Source organism: Camelus ferus, chromosome 21, assembly GCF_009834535.1.
Source record: "Camelus ferus isolate YT-003-E chromosome 21, BCGSAC_Cfer_1.0, whole genome shotgun sequence".
Taxonomy (NCBI): domain Eukaryota; kingdom Metazoa; phylum Chordata; class Mammalia; order Artiodactyla; family Camelidae; genus Camelus; species Camelus ferus.
The window spans coordinates 18154958-18179859 of record NC_045716.1 but is presented as its reverse complement, the minus strand read 5'-3'; the positions used below and the strand labels follow the sequence as shown (position 1 = coordinate 18179859).

Here is a 24902-nt window from a genome sequence, read left to right as displayed (position 1 = left end):
AGCCCTCAATAAAACTGAGTCCTTATTTTCCATTCCCTACATGGCCTGATGGGAATCAATTCATCCACCAGCTCAGTGCTCACATTCATGCAGTGTTTATCCCAACAGCAACTGAAAATCATCTATGTCCTAGAATGCTACCCAATTAATTGCTAATTTGAGAAAATCATTTAGATTCATTTATCGTCCCTTCTCTGTTCCCCATCCCCCTACACACACACCCTTGGAAAGGAAAGATGTCCAGTGTATGGCCCACAACTGGGAACTCAGTGAGAGTCAAACTCCAAAACAGGATAGGACCTCAGTTTAGACCATCTCTTTGAACCTCAGTTTCTTTGTCTCTAAAATGAAGATTTGGATTCGAAGGTCCCTAAAATCCCTATAGCACTGAGACTCTATAGATGACTTTTCACAAGTGTACAACTTCACGTCCATGCTATGAGCACTAAACCCAATCAGAAGGAGTTCCAGAATCTTACCTCTTCATAGATAGTTTTACTGAAGGAAGGGCTGGGGCTCCTCTTCTTGGATCCAGACTAGAAATTCAGAGGATAAAGAGTATTTAACTTCAAGTTAAGGAATGTCCCGCTCCTAACTCTAATTAGAAAAGGTGCATGCTCCCCAATGTTCATAGTAGCACTGTATACAATAGCCAAGACATGGAAACAGCCTAAATGTCCATCGACAGATGACTGGATAAAGAAGCTGTGGCATATTTATACAATGGAATACTACTCAGCCATAAAAAGGGAATAAAATAATGCCATTTGCAGCAAGATGGATGGACCTCGAGATTGTCATTCTAAATTAAGTAAGCCAGAAAGAGAAAGAAAAATGCCATACGGTATCACTCATATGTGGAATCCAAAAAAAGAAAAAAGAAAACACTAATGAACTTATCTACAAAACAGAAACAGACTCACAAACATAGTAAACGATCTTATGGTTACTGGGGGGGAAAGGCGATGAGAAGGCATAAATTGGGAGTTCGATATTTGCAAATATTAACTAGTATATAAAAAATAGATAAACAAAGTTTCTTCTGTACAGCACAGGGAGCTATATTCAATATCTTCAATATCTTGTAGTAACCTATAATGAAAAAGAATATGGAAACAAATATATGTATGTATATGTATGATTGAAACATTATGCCATACACCAGAAATTGACACATTGTAAGCTGACTATACCTCAATAAAAAGGAAGGAAAGGAAGAAAGCAAGGGAGTCTCACTCCTAATGTGAGAGGTCCCAAAAGAAACTCGGGGCCCAGAAAGTCCCTGAAGTATCCTCAGCCAGAAGTGAATAGCATTTTCTACCCTGGGAGTAAACAAGGGTGTTTCTGGTCTCCAAAGAAGGCACAATGCATACTTGCCTATGATATAACATTTCTGAGCCAAAGTCAGAATTTAGTATCCCACACCCACATACCCCTAAAATTCATACATACCCCTATTCCCAGCATACACACACCACACACACACACACACACATCCTTCAGACAAATCTAATACAAATACTGCCTCAAACCATGTATCTCTTCAACACGTAGCATACATAAACACCCCCTGGGTAAAGAATTCCGACACATACGTAAGTACCAACCCTAGCACATACTCTGAACATGGAGAAGCACTGCACACACTGATCTCAGAGGCACTTTCAGTAGTATACAGAGTCTCCATAACATAATACTGAACCATGTGATCATGGTGTGCCTGTGACCATCTATACGTCCATGAATTACAGCATACAATTCAAAAATAAATACCTCTCATGGTGGAATCCAAGTTGACTGGATGACTTATTGGAAGAAGGGTGGACAAAACATCTGAAAGTCTTCCCGAACCTCTTCCCCATTTGACACAAACACATGATTCCTGACCTGCATATACTCCGCACTTCCACAGTTTGGCAGACTCCCAACTTCCCATACCACCATGGTAAGGTTTTGGCTTCATAATGTGACTCCAGCCTTGGAAATATCATTCTTCCCACTTCCCTCCCTCCCACCCAAAGTGGAAAGATGCCTTTGGGCACTAAGATATCCAACTTTGTGCTTCCAGGCACACATAACAGCTGTGAGCTCAGCTTGGAGCAAGATTCAAAGGGACCTTGACTGGTTGCCTTGGCCTGGAGGCCTCCACAAACAGGTGACTGGTCAGAACCTTTGTCTGATTCCCTGAAAGTCAACATTGTGTATCTCTAAGTCCAATCTAACCCTCTAGCTCCAGGCTATATGCCCTGGAAACCTCACCAGTATCTCTCACTGTAGCCTCAACTGGTCTACTGAGGACTCCATGGTCCCTCAGCACAAACCACCCCCTTGTGTCTCTGATTGCCCTCTGCCTCCCAAAGAAACTCTTGGAGACGCCTTCAATCCACTCTTCTCCTAGACTCAGAGCTGCTCTTTTTCTCCAAACAGAACCAGAAAGGCATTTCTAGTTGACCCATTAACATTTAAACACAGTCATTTAACAGAAGCTACTCAGGATACACACAGTGGAAGACAGCTCTCTCAGAACTTCGCGCGCACACACACACACACACACACCCTCTGCAAACACATGCCTGCATATGCTCAAGCTAAAATGCATCTTTGCATAAACAGTACCCCCATGGAGGAGACTTACCTTCCAAGAAGACTGTACTAATGAATACAATGTATTTGCAGTTTCTTGTGATGTGGAAGCAGAAGACTAATGAGAAGAGAAATAAAACCATTTCAGAAGCATAGATCCAGCACAACCCTGGGGAGGTAGGCATCCTTTCCATTCCTCCCCCTCAGCCTTGCCCAGACAGAAGCTTTAAGCGTTAGTGAAAAGAACCCTGGAATAGTCAGGATGCCAGACAAGCTGAATGCTAGTCCCACTCCGTCATTAAAGATAGCTGCTATTTGCTGAGTGCTTACTCTGTATGTATATTTTCCCCAACCCTTATAATGCTCCTATGAAAGAGGAATCACCTTAATAGGCCCGATTCTACAGATGAGATTCAAAAAGGGTAAACAGCCCAATTCAGAGAGTGTGCTCACAGGAGAAGTGCGATGTAAACCCCAGATTCTCCAAGGTTCTTTCCTCAGTACATCACTATCTCCCTTTGGCAACATGCCTCTCCTCTCTGGACCTGAACCAGGTGTCCTCAAGGGCAGGTAACCATCTTCTTTTTAAGATGCCCCAAAGGAGGCATCTCATTCTTACCAACATCTCAGTGTGAGAAGAACTCTTTCTTGCATTTATTCAAATTTTTCTTGTTAGAATTCAATGTGGCTAAAGCCAGGAAACTGGCAGATATCAATGGCTCTTACATCTCTCCTGGAGGCTCTTTGACTTTGACCTACTATCAGTGAATCATGTTCTCTTAGGGGGAGCAGGAGGAGGCAACACCCAGCTTGGGAATTTCAGAGAGGCACTGAGTGGTTGGGCACCTCCCTCCTTCCTCTCTTTTCCATTTCTCTCCTCTCTTCCTCCCTTCCCCTTTGCCTTCCCTTCCCTTCTTCCCCTTCCCTCTTCCTCTTCCTTCTTTTCTTGATCTTTCTCTGAAGCCTATAACCATTCTCCAAGAGTTTTCTTTGTCCAGTAGCTTAGCCTCCAAGCTGAAGAGATTGCTGCTCCAAGTCTTAATTCTTCAAAAAAAAAAAAAGTCATTTTTATCAGAAATTTTCATCACTGGCCACCAGGGAGCAGCATTTCTCTTGAGAGAGCTTGGGGTGGTCTGGGTTATCAATAATGGCATTTTAGCAGTCAGTATTAGAGGCTGCTTCTCCGGTTTATGTGAACTTCTACAATACCGGCATGTTAGAGATGAAGTAGGTAGAGATGGAGTAAAGAGTCAGAAACCGCTTGGCTCAGCTTTGCCACCACCCAGCGACGTGGCCTTGAGCATGTTAGTTCATTTCTGAGTCTGTCTCCTCAGCTGTGAAATAGGGTTTGTATTAGACCTACTTCATGAGCTGGTTTTGTGTGATTCATTAAGAAAACAGGCATATTAAGCGTTATAAATGTTACTATCAAGTCATAATAAGGTAAAAGAGAACAACACAGGATGCATTCTTTCCTGAAAACAGGTATAGTCAAGGGCAGGGATGGGAGAACGAGGTCCTCAAGAATTGAAAGCAGCAGGGAGGGAAATAGAAGATGAGCCCCAGGACAAATTTCCTCCTCCTACCAACTTTATCTGGACCACACTTGCTATCAGGCATGGAAGGAAAAAGAATGTCTGCATCAGGGAGAGGAAGGACACAGCTCAGAGGTAGAGTGCATGCCTAGCATGCACGAGGTCCTGGGTTCAAAAATAAATAAGTGAATAAACAAAACCTAATCCTCCCCCCGCCAAAAAAGACTTTATAAATGTGGCGTGGCACATATTTGTTAAGCAAATATCTACTTTTTTCATCTTGTTGGGTATAGTTTCTATTTGGAGGTAACAATGGAAACTTTTGGAGTCCCCAAGATGATGCTCAGATTTAATTTATTAAAAAAAAAAAAAAAAAAAACCCTGCATTAGACTTTCCACCTCTGTTCAGCTGACAAGACACTCCAGAATTACACTCATCTTTACAAAAAGCTTAAGACAGCTGAGGCCAAGCTGTCTCCTGGATTCCAGGAGCACCAAGGTCTTACTCTGCCATTCAAGGGTGTGAGTTTCTAGGGGGTGTGAGGAAGCCCCGTGGACAGGTATGGAAGGGATTCGAGAAACCAAAGTGGTACCTGGGACTGGATCACAGAGTAGATGGTGTTCCCTGCTCCAGGGGAGTTTGGCTTCTGCTCCTGCACAAGAAATAGTAAAGGGACATGGGTCACATGAGCAGACAGCTGTGTCTGTCCAGATTTGGGTTGAAGAGGGAGAGACAGCACAAGAAAAGGGGCTCCCAGGAGCCTGGGGGGCAGGGAGGTGGTCAATGGTCACCTCAAAATGAAGAGAGACAGTAGAAGGAACGACTCACCGAGCAGCAGTGGTCAGGAGGGAGGAACTGCCCAGGTATAGAGGGATTGCATCAAGTGACCCTGCCCACGGGGTGTCCTGTCACTTTCTTTATCTTGGTAACTTAGAAACTTGCCTTTGCTGACTTTCTGACTAAATTTGCCACGTAACTACTGGTAATGGGCTGAGCTTTGAGAAGGGCTGTGATCTGAGACTTACCAAAGGACACTGAGATTCGGGGACTCTAAATGTTTTAAAGCCCCTTCTCTTAGGTCCAGCTTTGGCGGCCAGCTTGCTCTTGGCCCCAAGCCAGCCCCCTGGGCAGCTCTGGTGCTGGGTGGAGCCGGGGACCCCAGACCAAAGGCAGGAGCACACACCCCTCCTGCTTCCCTCTTCAGTCCTGCCCCACCCAAGATGGGACTGGAGGCTTTTGATGCTGCTCCCCTCTGAGCACACATTGCCAGTTAGGGCTCCAAGGGGTAGCCAGTGGAGACCAGTAGGGTCCATTAGACCAGGAAGAAACTGAACCCCCAGAAGCAGGAAGAAGCTAAGAGAAGAAGAGAAACATCAGCCATCCTTGGAGGCTGGAGAGTCATGGGCATCTGACAAAAACACAGGAGATTCTGCTTTTCTCTTCTGCCCAGACCTGAGTGAAGTGTCTCCAGAAAGGTCGAAGCTAGGCCCCAAAGTGAGACCTTGTGAAACTTGAGATTTAGACCTTCAAGCAGAATCTTGGGGACAGTAGGGGCAGGCCAGGGAGAGATCAGGCCACGGAGGGAGGAAGCCTTGTGTCAGATGCAGAGCAACAAGCCTGAATCCCCAAGAGGTTTCTTCTACTCTCAGGAGTTATTCTCCCTTGAATTCACCTCCATTTACCTACTCTAAAGCCATCTTCATTTTGTGGGGGAGGAAAGGCTGTTTTTACCAAGCATTTGGGTGTCAGTGGCTGGAGGCAGATGCACTCGCTCTCAGGAATTTGTGCCAGCGTCCAGTGGCAATGGGAGAGACAGTCTCCTTCTGTTTGTCAGGCCCCAATATTCCATGGGTGGGGTAAGAACACAGGCCAGTGGAGCTGCCCTGCTTCCTAGTTCCTTCTGAGCCCACTACCTGAAGGAAGCTGCTTCTCAGTTCTAGGAGGCCTCACAGGGCTGCAGTGTGTAATGAGGGCGGAAGAGCCCCACTGCTGGGACTTCCTGCCTCGCACCCCAAGGCTGAACACCAGGAATGGGGGTGGGAAGAGGGCCCTTCCTTCCCACGCCCACCACCCTTCCTACCTGGCAGTTCAGCTGGGCGCTGCCTTTCCCCCAGGCCTGCCACCACATCCTGTCCCGTTCGGGTCAGAGCAGCAGGGGGCCCTGCGGGCCCGCTGCAGTTTCCTCCTCTTCGACACCTCTGGGTGGCAGGCAGAGTTGGCCACTGCCTGCAGAGACTGACTGGCCAGAGAGGTTCCCGGAGCAGCTGACCTTTGTGCTAAGCTGGTTACTCCTCTAGCATCTCAGCCAGATTCAGGCCTCTTCTTCCCAAAATGCTGAGAGTACAGACCACCACCAAGACAGCTATGAAAACTCCTGCGCTTTGGCTGGTCAGGCTGGCACCCTCCCTAGCCTGAGCCATAATCAAAGACCCACGAAAGTAAACTTGGACTTGCAGGGACACAAGAATCTATGGTCAGACACAAAATACAGGAAGATAGGACTCTACCTGGGGCTTAGCCCAGCTAATGAGACCGGGCAGAAATGAGGACCCCAGGGTGCCATCCCTTCCCAGTCGGTGCGATTCTGCACCAAGATGCCCTTTTGGCTTGTCATCTTCTCTGCTCCCGTGTTTTCCTCTTTTCCTCCAGGGCCAGAGCTAGGAGGCTGATGGAGAAAGGCCAGATGAGGAGGACTCAGGACAGCAGTCCTGTTCTCTTTGTCCTCCTGCTCTGAATAGTCAGTCTCCCAAGAGCATCCTCCAGACTAGCTGAAAGAAACCCCAGCCCCGAGGGTGCCGTACTTGCTGTCTCCTGACTTGCATGTGGTTGACATCTTCATAAATTGTCAAAACTTCCTCTGGGCTGGTCTCTGTGAGAGGAAGGAAGCAAAGAAAAGAGCTGCAGAGATCTGCAGAGGACAACCTGTCCAGGTTTCTGCTTTTGACAGTCCCACCTCCATTCCTAGATGGTCAAGACCTTGAGAAAAGTTCTGGAAAGGAGGTAGGTTAGCACTCTTCCCAGGATGCCCAGAGAGCACAGGGTCGGCACCCTCTCCTGACATATCTATTCCATCAGGCCAGGCAGACTGCAGGTAAGTCTGCACACTGAGGATCAGACTGTAAACATCCAGCAGCCACCCCAGGAGGCACAAACCTGCACAAGGAGCCCAGCAGCTACTGCTTCCCCTCCCCTGACCAGATACATACATCTCAGTGCTCCCGGGAAAAGGGAGCAGGTCCTGTGCTCCCAAGTCCCTGCCGCTGGGGATGTCAAATCAGGCAACAGCACCTCTTAGGGACCCTCCACTTACGTGACTGCTTTCTCTTCCTCCTCCAGCAGGTGAAGGTGATGAGGAACAATGCCATTAGGAGAAACACGACACTCACCAATACGGTCAGAAGGATGAAGTCTGAGGGATACAGGAAGGCACAAGTCCTGAGCGCTGAGCCCTCTCTGTTCTCCCCTCCCACCTGTCTGCTACAGGGGCTATCTCAAAACCCACAGTCCTCTCTCCAGTGGCTGGTCTCCTCAAACCCTGTGAATTCACCATCAAGGTGGTCTCTTCACTCAACTGGGTGACCTCCTCTGAGAGATGCTAAGAGCATGGGTACACACTGGCTCAAGTCTAAATCTGTAAACTCTGTGCCCTTGGGCAACATCCTTAACCTCTCTGAGACTTTGTTTTATCTCTTATAAGCAGGGAATAATGTTATCTACACATGGGGGTTAATTTCAGGCTCTAATATATGTAAAACATCTGGCACAGCAAATGTTACATCTATCCACTCTTTTGTTTTTAACTCAACAAATATTTATTGCATACCTACTATACTGCCAAGCAATTCTTCCATTTTGCTTTCTGCTACTCCTGCCTTCACTGCTCTCCTTCATTTATTTTTAAAAATTTTTTCCTTCCAGTTTTACTGAGATATAATTGACATATAGCACTGCATACCTTTTTTTTTAGGGGAGCAGTAATTAGGTTGTATTAATTAATTTATTTTTAATGGAGATACTGGGGATTTAACCCAGGACCTCGTGCTTGCTAGGCACACACTTTACCACTGAGCTATATCCTCCCCTCTCCTTCATTTAAATGTCTACATTTAACATGTATGTCACACATGTAGCCTGATGCATAACCCAGCCCACGTGGGGAGAAGTTCCAGGTGCCAGCTGACTGGGCTCTTTACAAACATTATCTCATTCAATCTTAACAGTATTCCTGTTAGGTACTTATTATTATCAATCCCATTTTACCTGAAAGAAAAATTGAGGCTCAGAGAGGTTAATGAATCAGCTTGAGATCACAGAGCTAGTGAATGATGAAGCCATGGCTGGCATGAACCAAGAGTCAGTGTCCTTGTCACTCCACTTTACCTCAACTTGTTTGTTTCTTTTTTTGCCCATAAGTGCTTAGTTCCTTGTCCCATTTGGCTGTAAGTTCCTTAAGGATGGGGACGGAAGGCTGTTTTTTCCCTGTGATGCTCATGCTGATGGCATATTAAGTCTTTGTTTACCTAATAAAAGGTGGTGTAAACTTAACTCAGGAAAGCTCTCAGGATGAGAATAAGCAGGAAAAAAAAAACTCTTCCAGATACCCCCAGCCTCACCCCGATGACCCCATGACCCAGGGTACTGTGTACAGCATAGTCACCTCGTGGGAAACTATGTGGCTTGGGGGAGTTACCACTCAGGAGGAGGAAATAGTCTCTATCAGTCTCTCAGAAAAAGAAAGTAATGATCAGCACGGCTGTGACTCACCAAATAACTAAGCATTCTCTATGTGAAGGAGAAACTCGCATCTCCCAGAAGGACAATCTTTATGGGGATACAATTCTTCAGCAGACTAACACGGCCCTGACTTTATGGGAGCTGTGTGCGTAGAGGCCACTATCTCTCTGGGGAAGGGCTGCAAAGCATTGGAAGAGGCAGCCAAGGGGTCTCACACCCAAGCCTCCCTTGCACATGAGCCTGGTTGGGGGGTCCAACACCTCCAGCCCCTGTTACAGCCCAAAGTGCTCCACTTACTCCGGTGGCCACTCTGACAGCCCTGGGTGAGTTCGAGGGTGTGGTTTGCCCAGCTGACAGGGTTACTGACATTGCAGGTATATATATGCAAACCATCAGCATCAATCTGCACTTCCAGTTCAGTGAGGTTCCTTGGTGTCTGGATCAGCTCAGTCCCTTTATACCAAGTATAGCTCACATCAACATCACCACCTCCGGAGACCAAGCAGAACAGAGTCACTTGGCACTATCCCTCTGTCCAGGGTCTTTTTCTTCTCCAGCAGGCTGGGCTTCTCAACATGATCTGGAAGCAGAGATTCTGATCAGAAATGGGCTGGAAACACAAGCCCTAGAGGAGTCAGAGGTGCAGGGTGAGCTGTTCCTGGAGACTCACCAAATACAGAAACCTGGAACTTCTGTCTCCAAACCATTCCCAGTGTCACTGGTGACCTCCACACTGTAGAGCCCGCTGTCTTGCTGCTGAGCTTCCTTGATGTGAAGAGTTAGGTCCTCGATCATAAAATTGAGTCTATTTTTGAAACGATCCAAAGGCTGCTCCACATGGATCACACCAGAATTATTCTTCCAATTAAGTATCAGATAGCTTAAATCTGAGGGCGGCTTCATCTTCCAATGAACAGAGTATGTTTTCATCTGTGTGCTGAGGGGCTGTAACCAGACAGATTCTCCTGAGAGTCCAGCCACATGCTCAGCAGAATCTAGGGATTACAGGGAAGAGAACCAGACTGAACGTGGAAGGCAGGGTATCAGGCCTGAGCATTGTGAGCAGTTAGATGTGACTTCCCTTGGGCCAAGAGGATGGAGATATGAAGGAGGAGCCTAGAGTTTAAGAGACCCTGAACATGCATTTCCCTTAACTGCCTCCCCTCTTCCCCAGCTCTGTGCTGAAGTCTGAAGGGCCACAGACCAGTAGTAATAGCTCAGATCTCCTGAGTACTTATTATGGGACAGGCAGGTTTTAAAGATTTTACATGTTTTAACTATTTCACTTTACAATGACCCTAAAAGAGTCTCATCCTCATTTTACAGGTGGGGAAACTGAGTTAGAATTTAAAAGTAACTGATCCAAGTTACACAGCAACAAAGAGGAGCTTAAAATCCAGTCAATTTGGCTTCAGGAGATGAATTTTTAGCTACAGTATTATAAACACTGTATCTGATGTGACTCCCTCCCTGCAGCACTGAGGCAACCAACAATGGCCAGACCCAGTAAGAGAAACATTCCAAGCCTGAACTCACAGCTCCCTCCTCTGTTCCCCCATTGAGTTATATTCATAATTCTTTCCTGCAGCACTTTGCACATAGGACTGCAGTCATTGCTCACTAATGTTTGCCAATTTTTTAGTTACTAGAAAGTACCCACAAGGATTGCTCCCTAGAAGACAATTAAAAAAGAAAAATAGGCAGTCAGTCAGTGCCTCTGGCTCCCATCCCTGCAGCAGGAAGATCTGAGCTCTGGAGCCTGGGATTATGAAACCATACGCCATGCTCTTTCTGAAGACACCCTAGAAGAACCATGCCATCCTGATCTTAAAACACCTGCAACAAAGGGCACAGTGCTTTTCCATTTGCAACCATCCAAATAAAGCAGATACTTCATCCTGCTCTGAAAACCAACACAATGGCTTTACTCCCAGTAGTGCTGTTTCTAGCTACAGTGCTGCTACCATCTTTCCCCATTGAAGAAAAAGATCCATCCTTTACTACTTCGTTAACTACTCAAATGGAAGTCCAAAGAGAGATTGTAAATAAACACAATGAGCTAAGGAAATCCATCTCTCCACCTGCCAGCAACATACTAAAGATGAAATGGAGCAGAGACGCCACAGCAAATGCCCAGAAGTGGGCAAACCAGTGTGCTTTAGAACACGGTAATCCAGATGACCGATAGACCAGTACAAAATGTGGTGAGAATTTCTGCGTGTCAGGATGACTCTACTGCCCAGTCAGATGCGACCCAAAGCTGGTGTGAAGAATGCCACAATTTTGTCTGTGGTGCAGAACTGAAGAGTTCCAGTGCAGTCAGTTGTATATTATACCCAGCCTGTCTGGTACTCATCCTACCTTGCTGGATGTGGAATTGCTTGTTGTCCTAATCAAGACAGTCTTAGATACTACTATGTTTGCCAATATTGTCCTGCTGGCAATAAAGTGAGTAAAAAGAATACACCTTACCAGCAAGGAACACCTTGTGCCAGCTGCCCTGGTAACTGCGACAATGGACTAGGCACCAATACTTGCCAGGATAACAGTCTCCTTAGTAACTGCAATTCCTTGAAGAAAAAATGCTGGAGAGGGTGTGGAAAAAAAGGGAATCCTTCTACACTATTGGTAGGAATGTAAATTGGTACAGCCACTCTGGAAAACTGTAAGGAGATTCCCTAAAAAACTGAAAATAGAGCTACCATATGATTCAGCAATCCCACTCCCTCATATACAACTGGAAAAAATGAAAACTCTAATTCAAAAAGATATATGAACCCCAGTGTTCATAGCAGCATTGTTTACAATAGCTAGCCTGAGTGCCCGTCAACAGACAACTGGCTTAAGAACATGTGGTGTGTGTATGTATACATATACACAATGGAATATTATAAAGCCATTAAAAAAGAATTAAATATTGCTATTTGCAGCAACACGGATGGACCTAGAAAATATTATAATTAGTGAAGTAAGTCAGACAAAGACAAATACTATATGATATCATTTCTATGTGGAATCTGAAAAATAATACAAATGAATCTATATACAGAAATAGGCTCACAGACATAGAATACAAATTTATGGTTACTGAAGTGGAGAGAGAGAGGGACATAGGAGTAGGGGATTAACAGATACAAACTACTATATATAAAATAGATAAGCAACAAAGATTTGCTATATAACACAGGGAATTATATTCAATATCAATATGTAGTAACCTATAATGAAATATAATATAAATACAAAATAAATTCAATATATAAACTATACATATATAAAACTGAATCAATTTTCTGTACACCTGAAACTAACACAATATTGTAAATCTACTATACTTCAATAAAAAATTGCCATTATTTTCAAGAGTCCATGAACATTTACAAAATTTGACCAAATGCTGAGCCATAAAGTAATTTTAAATCTAGAAATCAACATAAGGAAATACACATTTTTTAAAAATCCCTATTTTCTTGAGTGAACTTAATGGTGAAAGAAGAAATCATAATACAAATCAGAAAATATTTTAAATTAATTAATAGTGAAAATATTATATATAAAAACTTATGGGATGCAGCTAAAGCCACAATTAGAGAGGAAATTACAGTCTTAAATATATTGTTATAAAATAACAAGGCTGAAAATAAGCTTTCAATCTCATCATCCACAAAAAGAACAAATTAAGTGAAAAAAGAGAGAGTGGATGCAGAGAAAGAGGAAATGGAAAACAGTTATACAGTAGAACCATTTTTATTCATAAAAAATTAAGATACATTAGTGCAAAGATAGACTGATCAAAAGAAATGTGACAAGGTACAAAAAACAATATTGGGAATTTTCTTAAGACATCACTATAGAACTTATAGATGTTAATAAGATCTTAAGAGTTATGAACTGCTTTATGTCAATAAGTTTTAAAATTTAGAAGAAATAGAAAATTGTCTACTATTAAGTAAATTGGGTTGATATTGAAAAACCTTCTCGTAAGGTAAACTCCAAGCCTACTTGATTTCACTAGTTTATTCTACCAAATGTTTTAAAAGAAATAACTCCAATCTTAGACAAATCCTTTCAGAGATAGAAAAAGATAATACTTCTGAACTAGTTTTATAAAGTTATACCTTGACACCAAAACCAGAAAATAACCAGAAAATCCCCAACATCATATTTCTAAAAACCCATGAGTCAAAGAACAAATCCCAGTGGGATTTGGAAAATATTTAGAACTAAGTAATAATAAATATCAAAGCATAGAATACAATTAGAGCAGTGCTTAGATGGAAATGTACAGCTTTAAATTTATATACTAGAAAAGAAGAAAGTTTGCAAGTCAATAATCTAAGTTTCAATCTCAATAAACTAATAAAAGAACAGTAATTATAATAATGATGATAATCATAACCCAAAGAAAGGAAACAATAAAGTTAAGAGCAGGCATCAATGGAATAGAAGAAGGCAAATATAGAGCAGAGAAGATCAGTAAAGCCAAAAGTAAATTCTTCAAATAAAAAAAGTTAAAATTTATATATTTCTAGCAAAATCTAAAGAAAAGGGGGAAAATAAATTGACAATACCAGAAATGGAAAAAGATATCACTAGGGATCCTGCAGACATTAAAATAAGAAGAAAATATTATAAATAACTTTATGTCAATAAACTTGGAAAAAATTAAACTGGCTAAAATTTCTTCCAAAGTATGCATACCAATACCGACACAAGAAGAAAAATGAATTTAAAGAGTGCTAAATACATTAAAGTTGAATCCATACTTTAAAATCTCCCTACAAATCTTCCACATGGCTTCACTGGTGGATTTTCCAAACATTTAAGAATTAATACCAACATCTTACATAGAATAGAAACTCATTTTTTTAAGTAAAACCCTGATAACAAAACTTGATAACAACCTAACAAAAAACGAAAATTACAGGCTAATGTCTCTCATGAACATAAATGCAAATTGAACATTAGCAAACTGAACCTAGCAGTGTATAAAAAGAATAATATATCCTAAACAAGTGAGATTTATCCCAAGTATTTAAAGTTTATTAACATTTTAAAATCAATGAATGTAATTCAACATGCTAACAGAACAAAAGAGAAAAATAAATGATAGTTTTAATAGGTACAGAAGAGATATTTGTTAAAATTCAACACACATTCATGATTTTTTTTAACTTTCACCTAACTAGGAATGGAAGGAAATTTTCTCAATCCAATTAAAGTGTGTACCAAAAACTACAGCTAAAATCATACTCTATGATAAAATATAAAATGCTTTTCCCCTGATTTCAGGAATAAGACAAGGACTTGATAATCATCCCTTTCAGTTAGCAATGTACTGGAGGTCATAGCTAGTTCAACAGAACAAGAAAACAAATGAAAAGAATAAAAATTGGAAATGAATAAGTAAAACTGTCATTATTCATATGATATAAATGTGTATGTAGGGATTATATGAAAAATTATTTTGAATGTATTAAGTCAGTTTAGCAAGGTTACTAGATACAAGGTCATTACATAAAAATTACTTGTATTGCTATACATTAGCACAAACATATAAAAAATGAAATTTTGAAAACATTACTATTTTCAACAGTACCAAAAAAATCAAATGCCTAGAAATAAACTCAACAAGAAATGTTTAAGACCCATATACTTAATGCAACAAAAGATTTCTGAGAAAAATTTAGAGTCAAATAAATAGAGGTGTATACCTTGTTTTTATTGGAAGACTTATAGTTAAGATGTCAGTATTTCCCTAAATTAATCTACAGATTTAAAAGAATTTCAGTTAAAATCCTAGCAGGTTATTTTCATAGAAATTGACAAATTGATTCTAAAATGTATATAGAAATGTGAAGAACATAGAATAGACAAGGCAATCTTGAAGAACAAAACTAGATTTTCACCCCCCAATATCAAGAGGTATTATAAAACTTCAAAAATTAAAGACAGTATGCTATTATTACCAAGATAGAAAAATAGTCAGTGGGATATAATAGTCTAGACATACATGGTCTTTTTAAATAAATGATATTGACTCAGTTGGATATCCATAAGAAAAAAATAACAAATCTTGACATCTCCCTCACACCACATGTAACAATTAATTCAAAATATATCATAGATGTAAATATGAATGCTAAAATTTAAGCTCCTAGAAGAAATCATAAGAGATTATTTTCTATGCCTTGCGGTAGACAATTTTTTTTTAACAGGACAAAAAAAATTGCTAACCATAAAAGAAGATTAATACATTGGACTTCATTAAAACTTAGAACTTCCATTTGGCAAAAGATAACATAAAAAGAGTGAAAAAGCAAGACACAGACTGAGAGAAAATGTTTGCAACACATATATTTAATAAAGAGCTCATATCCAGAACACAGGCACACCTTGGGAGATAACACAGTTTCAGGTCCAGACCACAATAAAGCAAATACTGTAATAAAGAAAGCCACACAATTTTTGGTTTCCAAATGCATATAAAAGTTATGTTTACCATATACTATGGTCTATTAAGTGTGCAATAGCATTATGTCTATAAAGAACAATACAGTGCACAAACCTTAATTAACAATTCTTAAAAAAAAAATTCTTTATCGCTAAAAAATGCTAACCATCATCTGAGCCTTCAGCAAGTTGTAATCTTTTTGCTGATGGAAGGTCTTGCCTCAGTGTTCATGGATGATGACTGGTCAGGGTGGTGGTTGGTGAAGATAGGCTAGCTGTGGCAATTTCTTAAAATAACACAACAGTGAAGTTTGCCACCATCGATTGTCTCCTCCTTTAACAAATGATTTCTCTAGAGTAGATAATGCCACAGTAGAACTTTCAAAATCCCCTCAAAACCTGCCACTACTTTATCAACTAAGTTTATATAATGTTCTTAATCTTTTGCTGTGGTACAATAAATGTTCACATACTGAGATTTACGGAAGTCATTCTGGCTTACACATGAGTTAACTTGAATTTATGCTAACTAAACTAGCCTGTTTGTGGCCTATCAAACGTACATTGCACATTTTCTTTAATTATTAAAGAAAAGAGCACATTGGCCAGAAGTAAAGAATATCCATGTTAAAAGTAAAGATTAAATGCCCCTCTTCCTGGGACACTAATGCTGGGACACTGATGCTGGTACTCATTTGATGATTAAGACGCCCTCTCCATTCCCAGGTGCCAAGGCCATACTGACTCGCTGTATATGTGCCGGTCTGTTCTTTTTTTTTTAAACCTTGAAGAAATGTAACCCTGACTTGTCTAATGTTCTTTGTTCTAACAAGATACAAAACTGTGCTGAAAACCTTGCTTATCCATAGCAACTTCTCAGAGTAATCTGGGAAATAGGCTTCCAGGCTAGTCCTCAGTTCGTCTCAAATAAAACTCTCTATTATTCTTATCATTGATTGTTTATTGATTAATTTTGTCAACAGTTGGCATTTTAACAATTAAGTTCACAGGGGCACAGTTTGTGGTGCCCAAAAACAATTACAATGGTGACATCAAAGATATCTGACCACAGATCACCATAACAAATATAATGATAATGAAAAAGTTTGAAATATTGTGAGAATTACCAAAATGTGGCAAAGACACAAAGTGAGCAAATGATGTTAGGAAAGTGGCACCAATAGACTTGCTCAACACAGAGTTGCTACAAATCTTCCATTTGTACAAAAAACTCAGTATCTGTGAAATGCAATAAAGTGAAGCTCAATAAGACAAGGTATGCCTGTGTATAAAGAATTCCTAAAAATCAGTAAGAAATAAACTGACAACTCAACAATTTAAAAAAAAAATGGCAGAAGACTTGAGCAGGCATTTTATAAAAAATGAGATCCAATTGGCCAAAAAGTATGCAAAGGGCCCCCAACATTGTTGGATATCAGAAAAAAATGAGACTCTACTACATCCCCACCCAAATGGCAAACATTTAAAAGACTGAAAATTCTAAGCATTGACAGGGATGAGGAGTAACTGAGACTCTCATTCATTACTAGTGGGAATATAAATGGTACAACCACTTTGGAAAACTGACATCTTTTAACCACGTTCTATTCATGTAATGTTACACAGCAACAAAAATGAATAAACTACTTCTACCAGCAAAAATGTGGATGGACATTTTTGTGGATCCTATCAGGCTGGTTATTAATAAAGAAGTCAGTCACAAAAGTATATAGTAAAAGCTGTTACATATATGAAGTTCAAAATCAGGAAAAAAATTAATCTATGATAAGAGAGGTTAGAATATTGGTTAACTTTGAAGGGAATATCATCTTGGAGGGAGCACAAAGAAGCCTAGAAATGTTTTATATTTTGAAATGGGTTGTGGTTACATGTACATATATATATAAATGTTCATCAAGCTGTTCACTTAAACTCTTTGTACATGACTGTAAGTTATATCTTGATAAAAATATAAAACATAAAAGAGGAGTACTTGCTAATTCTTATAGAGTTGTTCTGATCATTAAACTAAGTAAAAGATACTTTGATAAGAGCTAATAGAATGTTGCCACTGTATAAACATTGCCACAGCAAGAGTGGAGATATAGACAATTTCTGCACTCATCTTTTGGCTAAATATTAGAAAAGTCTTCCTAAGAAATAGCAATGTGATATCAATCATATATGGAATCTGAAAAAAAAAAAAAAAGACAAATGAACTTATTTATAAAACAGAAACAGACTCACAGACATAGGAAACAAACTTATGGCTACCAGAGGGGAAGGGGGTGGGAAGGGGTAAATTGGGAGTTCGAGATTTGCAGATACTGACTCGTATATATAAAATAGATAAACAAGTTTATACTGTATAGCACAGGGAACCATATTCGATATCTTGTAGTAGCTTACAGTGAAAAAGAATATGAAAACGAATATATGTATATTCATGTATGACTGAAGCACTGTGCTGTACACCAGAAACTGACACAACATTGTAAACTGACTATACTTCGATAAAATAATGGAAAAAGAAAAAAGAAAAAGAAAAGTCTTCCTGATTCTAAGTTACTCAAATAACAGCCATAAATCCATGGATCAGAAAACTTATACAGGTAAAATAGACTAGAAAGTAGATTAGGCAAATTTACAGATTGATGAAGAAGGTGTCGTAAATCTAGGTTCCAGGTACATCTATAAGAATCAGTGGTGGGGGAGGGTATGGCTCAGGGGAGAGGGCATAGCTGAAGTGGTGGAGTGCATGCTTAGCATGCACAAGATCCTGGGTTCAATCCCTTGTACTTCCTCTAAAAATAAATAAATAAGTATTAAAAAAAAAAAAACTAATTCCTCCCCTCTGCCAAAAAATTTTTTAAAAATTTAAAATGCAATAATTAAAAAAAAAAAAGAATCAGTGAGCTCCTCTGAGACAATAAGAAGACTATTCACCTCTATTTTCAACAAGTATTTATTGAATACTCCCTGTGTGTCAGGCATTGCTCTAGCTCGGGATATCTTAATCTCGACACTTGACATTTGGGGCCTATTAACTCCCTGTTGCAGGGGAAAGGGGAGCTGTCCTGCACATAGTAAGGATGTTTAGCATCATCCCTGGCCTCTATCCACTAGATTCTAGCACCCCTGCCCTAGTCATGACAAACAAAACAAATTTTTAGACATTTCCAAATGTCCCCTGGGGGCAAAATTGTCCCCAGTTGAGAACCACTGCTCTAAGGAATTGGAATAGAAGGTGAGCAAGAGAAACAAGATCCCTGTTCTCATGAAATTCACACTCCACTTGGGGTACACACCATAAATAGGTGAAAAGTGAAACCAGATTCTTTCAGAGAGGCAGAGATGCCATGAAAAAAGTTTTTAAAGGTGAGGTACTAGAGAAGTAGATTCATAGCCAGGGAAGACCTCTCTGAGGAGGTGACATTTGAGCTAAGAAATGAAAGATATGAAGGATCCAGCCAAGGGAAGAGCTACAGGAAAAAAAAAAAAAAAAAAAAATCCAGGTAGAGGGAACAGCAACTTCAAAGGCCCTCTGGGGACCAGGAATCAAGCAGAAGGTGCAGATCTTAGGCAGAATGTTAGAGATAGAAGTACTAAGAGAGACGATCTTAGTGATTGGCAGCGATTGCAAAGAAATACATACATATCATAAATCTTAATTTCCTAGAAACAGGGCATCACCTTCATAGACTATGGAAATGGGAGAAGATAAAGCAATAAAATTACATTCAAGAGATGAACCCTGCAAGCAGAGTTGGGGAGAGTTTGGAAGAGAATGGTACGCAGAAAGGTGGAAACACATTCCATACATAACAAGCAAGTACTAAAGGAAAATATGGAACTTCCAAGACTGATTAATTAGCAATAGCAATGTCAGTCATATGAAGGGTCAAGGGTAAGGCCCAATAGAGAGGGAGCCACACCAATGGATACACATTTCATTGGCCAGGTGCTGGGCTAAGTGATGGGCGTCCAAATCTCCACCTCACTTCAGCAGCAAAGGGCTGAGACTAGAGATGAATCTTGAGTATTTAACAGGAGGCAACTTCAAGAGCAACAAGAAAAGCCAAGTTTAAGGGCTCCAGGATGGGTGCCAGAAGTGCTTGCCACAAAATCAAAAATCTATAGGGCAGGACAGGAGGAGTGAGGAAGAACACCAGGTGTTATTTTGGTTTGTTGGTTTGGTTTTTGTGAGATAATAGAAATAAATATATACATATATATATGTCTCTCCTCCCCAGTTCCTGGCACAGAGTCTCTGAAACCCTGTAATTTCCCATAATAAAATATCTCTTGCTTTATTTAGTATTTAGTCTTTAACCCTGTTCCTGACATGAGGCTCCAAAAACCCTTTTAAATTCCTAAGTAATAAGAGCACCAGGAGCATCTTGCATTCTGTTAAGGTGACTCTGGGTGGACTCCTGGATGACTCCTGGCGGGGGGCTGATCACAAGAAAGACCACGGCATCATAATGTCAGGATTGAGTTGAACTACAGGACTCTCAGCTGGTGTCACAGAGAATTGCTTGGTGTGGGGGAAAAAACCCACACATGTGGTGACCAGAGGTGTCAGAAGTGAAGTGTTCTGTATGAGTAGTAAGAAAGACACGGAAGGGAGAACTGGGTGATTTTCCAATGTTTTTTAAATGGGGGATAATGAACTGAGAGTGGAAAGCCAGCAGAAAAAGGAGCAGGAGAAGAAAGATCAGAGATGTCATCATGGACCAGGGAGGTCCTGGATGACCTCCCAGGTGAAGCAGTGATGTCCAGAGCACACGGGGAAGGACTGGATGAGGAAAGGAGGAGAGGTCCCTAGGCAAAGAACAGAGGCTAATGTGGTTCTTTATGGGAGCAGATGAGGTAGGTTGACTTGGGGAATTGGTGGGGTTGGCAGAATCCTTAACGGATGTCTCCATTTCTCTGAAGGAGAGCATGGGCTGATAGAGGCTGTGATAAGGAACAGGATTTTGAAGAGATGGTGAAGGTGTGGGATCGCCCTTTTGGAGAATGGGAGAAGCTGTGGCTCAGAAACCAGGATTCCCGGGCCACTGAGGACCCAGCTGAAACAAAAGGTTCTCAATCTGTGGTTGCTCTCTGTGCTTGAATTTTCTTCTGCAGCCCTCAACAGCCCAGTATGGAGCAAAGGAAGGTATTCAGAGCGAGGCAGGGCCAGACAGAAGTGGGGGTGAGGCGAGGTGGGGGGCGGGGTGGATACAGCAGAAAGCGAGTGGGCAAGGTACACCGTACTGGGTATTGTGACTGATACAAAAAGACCTCCGCCCCATCTCAAAGGGGCGCTTACGCCAGATGGAGAGATAAGAAATGCCAGGATGAAAAAGTAACTTCAACACAAGTTCTCCCATGTTGGTGAGAAGTGGAGGTAGGCCCGACAGCAGGTGGTGGATTGTTCAGACCGGAGAGGCCGCAGCAGATTCCGGTGGTCAGAGGAGGCCCCGGGGCTGCTGCCACTGCTGTTGCTACTGCTCGGCAGCTTTGGGGCCCCTCTTCCGGTGGTTAAGAAAGAAGGGGGCGAAACAGTAAGTCTGCAGAGGGAGGGCAAAGGACAAATGATTAACTCCATTGCCTTCACAGGAAGAAGGCAGCCAGCATGGGGGTCGGTCGGGGAGAGGAGCTGACTCAGCAGTGAGTCCTGCTCAGCCCAGAACTTGGGTGCAAGGGCTGCAGCCTCCAAAGACAAGCAGTGTCCACAGTCAGCTCAGCTTCCTCTGACCTGGACCTGCTGGGTGGAAGAAGGGTGAGGTGGGAGGAAGGCTGAGGTCTGAGCACCCAGAAGACAGGGCAGGGGAGAAAAAAATAAAACCTTCAGAGAAGTATAACTTCTCCTAGCCAACAAAAGGATGTTGAGGTTTTCTCAGCTCGGGGTCAGGCCACTGCGCTTAGGGTGACCGCAACAGAAGGGGTTTCTGATGGGGACTGGGGGGATAAAGCTCAGTGAGATCCCAGAAACGCTGAGGCAGGGCTGGCCCTAGTCAAGGCAAAATCATAAAGTAGATAAAATATCCTCCACGGACCCCGTCCCGCTTCATCGCCTCTCTTCTTCTTGACCTAGCCCCACCCTTGGGGGCTTTCTGCTGACTGTATTGACTCCTCTTCTCAGGCAATGCAACCTCCTTACCTCTGACAAACTTACCTAGCCTGTGCCCCCACTCTTTGTATCAGTTAACTGAATCATCCCAATTGTAATACAATCTTCCCCAAGATAACAAAGGCATTTACTTTTCATGTTTCCCTGTTCTAGCCTACATTTTCCCTACTTCTGTTCAGGCTGTTCCTTCTGCTTGGATTGTCCTTCTACCTTATTCCTATCTCCTGAACTCTTAGTTATCCTTCAAGGCCACTTCCCTAGGTGTCCTTATCTTGAAGGAATCTCCATCTTCTGAGCACCCTTTGTGCTCCTAAATGTGTCTAGCCTGTTGGTACCCTTAGCATTTTCTGTCTTCCCTTAGAGTTGTTATTGTCCAGGCCTGCTTTCCTCTAACCATCTGAAAGATTCTTAAGGATGGAATCAATGTCTGTTTCATCTCTGTTTTCCCCGCAAAATTTTGCATAGTTCTTGAAACACAGTAAGGGTTTCATGAAGTGTTCAACTGATTTATTAATGAATTTAATTCATTTCCCAGAAATGACGCTCATGTAAGATTTTCGTGCAGACTACCAGGGAAGCTGCAGAGATGTGGTTCCCTTGGCTTCGACTTTCACCTTACAGGCTCCACATCTTTGTGTTTTCATTTCCCATTTGCAGGCCCTCAGAATGCAAAACCAGTGACCCTGAAGCAACTTGGAACTCTCATGCACTGCTTGGTTCAACCACTTTGGAAAATAGTTGGGAGCATCTGCTAGAGGCATATGTACATACTCAGTGACCCTACCCCTAGGGATACACCTAACAGACATGCGTGAACAAAAAGGCTCACAGCAGCATTATTGTAATAGGGGAAAAAACACCCTGGAAACAATCCAAAGGTTCATCAATAGCAGAATAGATGAATAAACTACTGTATAGTCATCCAATGAACTACTATACAGTCATGAAAATGACCTGCTACAAGTGATAACAGAGATGAATCTCATCAGATGTTGAGCAAAAGAAGCCAAATACAAGAGTATACCTTATGATTCCATTTATATACAGGCAAAACTAACCTATGATGTTAGAAGTCAGAAGGGTGATTATATTTGTGGGAGAGGGAGAAGGTAACAGAGAGAACACGTGGTAGGTACAAGGGTATATTCACTTAACAATAACTCATTTATATGTACATTTATAATTTTGTGCACTTTTTTGTACACCTGTCATGAAGACAATGGCCCAGCTATCTCTAGGGGAATTTTTATAAAACTGGTTTCCTCCAGGATGGTGCTGCAACCCTGAGTTCTCTGAGTCCCAGTCTCTCTCCTGTGCCCAGTTACTTCACTATTCACACTTTGTTGGATGGTAAGTCCAATGAGAAGACAGGCAAAAATGAGTCCAGCTTTCTTAGAACTTGTCTGAATCCCAGCCAGAGGAGTTGCAATCAGAGAATCCTTCCTGAAAAGTGAAAGTTTCAACACTACCTATATGAACAGCCAGCAACTTTCAGAGATAACCTGTGAGATGCTGTCCCTGCCCTTTTTCCCCCACCCCAGCACGTCTCATCCCAGGCCTCGAAGCCCCTGGGCATTCACAGTCTCCAGTGTATCCTTTGGGGTTTCCTCAGAATGCACAGCCAAAACCTGAATTTAGGGTCCAAATGAACTTCAGGACCCAGGCCCACCCCTGTGGACAGTAATGTGAAAGTCCCTGCTCCCCAACACATATGGTCCCCAAATCATCCCAATCAGCATCTAAGACACTTGAAAATAAATCATTTATTCACTCAACTAATACGTTTTGAGCACCTACCGTGTTGGGCGCTCTGTTGTGCAATAATCACGGCTGCAATTACATACTGATTCGTACGATAGATGTAGACTCTGCGAACAAAGGGCTGTGTACTTATTCACCGCGGAATCCTCAGTACCCAGCCCAGTGCCTGGCACAAAGCTGCTCAAAATGTATCCAGAGAAGAAGTGGGAATGGGGGGAGATGCTATTGTGAAAACAATTAGAATATTTTACAATACAATGTAATCATGTAATTAGATGTCTTGACAACATGTTCCTTTAAGTTAAAAATGTCGAAGTCTCCCTAGGATCCTGGTTGTGAACATGAGAAACCCTCAGAAAAGAGTCACACATTAAAACTTTATCATCCTGTGGGGGGAGGGTATAGCTCAGTGGTAGAATGCATGCTTAGCATGCACAAGGTCCTGAGTTCAAACCCCAGTACCTCCATTAAAATAAACAAATACGTAAATACATAAGTAAACCTAATTACCTTCCCCTCCCCAAAATAATAATTTTTTAAAAAAGGAATTTTTAAAAAAATCTGTCATCTTATCTCAAGATTCTTTAACTCACTTTCTAATCAATTAACGTCAACAAAAGATTACTGAATAGTCTCTCTTCTTGACTCTGATTACAAAACTAAGTGAAATATATGCTCGGCCTCCAAAGAGCTGAATAACATGAGCATTCATTTTGGAGGACTTGTTATAGCTCAACACTTTCCTATGCACTTTATATACTATATCTCACCTAATCCTCATACATCCCCTGTGAAGCAGGCAGCACCGTTAACTTCATTTTATGGATGAAAAACTGAAACGTAAGAGGTTAGTTAACTTCCTCGAGACCACAGAGGTAGTTGGTACATGATTTAAAATCTAGAACAGCTTTTCCCAATGAAACTTTCCAGTAGGCAGATAAACTCACTTTATTCCTGGGATTATTTAAAATATTCACTCATTCATTTGTTCATTCAATGAACATGTATTGAGGGTCTACTTGTGCCACATCCTATTCTGGGTGCTGAAGTACAGCAATGAACAAAGCAAACAAAAGCCCTGGCCTCAAGGATCTTGCATTCTAGTGTGGAAAAGAGGAGCATAGGAGACAGAAAATAAGACAAATAAGTAAACACATAGTATGTAAAATGGAGATGAGCACTACAGAGAAAAAAAAAGTGAAGAGGGTTAGTTGCAGGAGGGAAGGTTGACATTTTTAGTGAGGAAGACATCACTGCAGAAGTGGCATTTAAGCAGAATAAGGAAGCAAGCCTCATGGCAAATGAGGGTGGAGCAGGTGGAAGAAACAGTACAAAGCCCCGAAGGGGAATGTGCATGAGGACATGTGGCTGAAATACAGTGAGAAAAGCAGAGAGGAAGGAGCAGTGTTCAGGGAGGCCAGATCAGGGGGCCATTGTAAAATGTACAGCTTTTGCTCTACCTGAAGTGAGAAGCCTTTGGAAGACTTTGCAAAGCCCAAGAGTGTTATGAGCTTCTTACATACATATTATGCATATTGAATTCTTCAATAAACTGTGTCTTAGAAAAAATGTTTCACTGTCATCATGTCTCCTGATAGGATGTGCTGAACAAGACTAGGCATCGCTTTTGCAGTGTTCCTGCCAAAAATTCATGACGTGAGTCTCGCGACAAAACATCAAACAAACCCAGATGGAGGGGCCCTCTAGAAAACAAGTG

General features: G+C 41.6%; 1 protein-coding gene and 1 pseudogene across 2 annotated transcripts in view; one reads left to right on the top strand and one right to left on the bottom strand.

Moving 5' to 3' along the window:
- Positions 1-24902, bottom strand: part of CD244 (CD244 molecule) — a 29306-nt gene that overhangs the window by 1782 nt on the left and 2622 nt on the right. The window contains 9 exon segments of the mRNA XM_014562214.2: positions 480-536; positions 2636-2701; positions 4712-4771; positions 6921-6988; positions 7430-7528; positions 9151-9376; positions 9378-9433; positions 9524-9557; positions 9559-9848. Coding sequence (XP_014417700.2) covers positions 480-536; positions 2636-2701; positions 4712-4771; positions 6921-6988; positions 7430-7528; positions 9151-9376; positions 9378-9433; positions 9524-9557; positions 9559-9848 — 956 coding nt within the window.
- Positions 10681-20965, top strand: LOC102508802 (annotated as a pseudogene). Its single transcript, XR_004314119.1, has 2 exons — positions 10681-11447; positions 20911-20965. The product of XR_004314119.1 is annotated as a cysteine-rich secretory protein 2-like (transcript).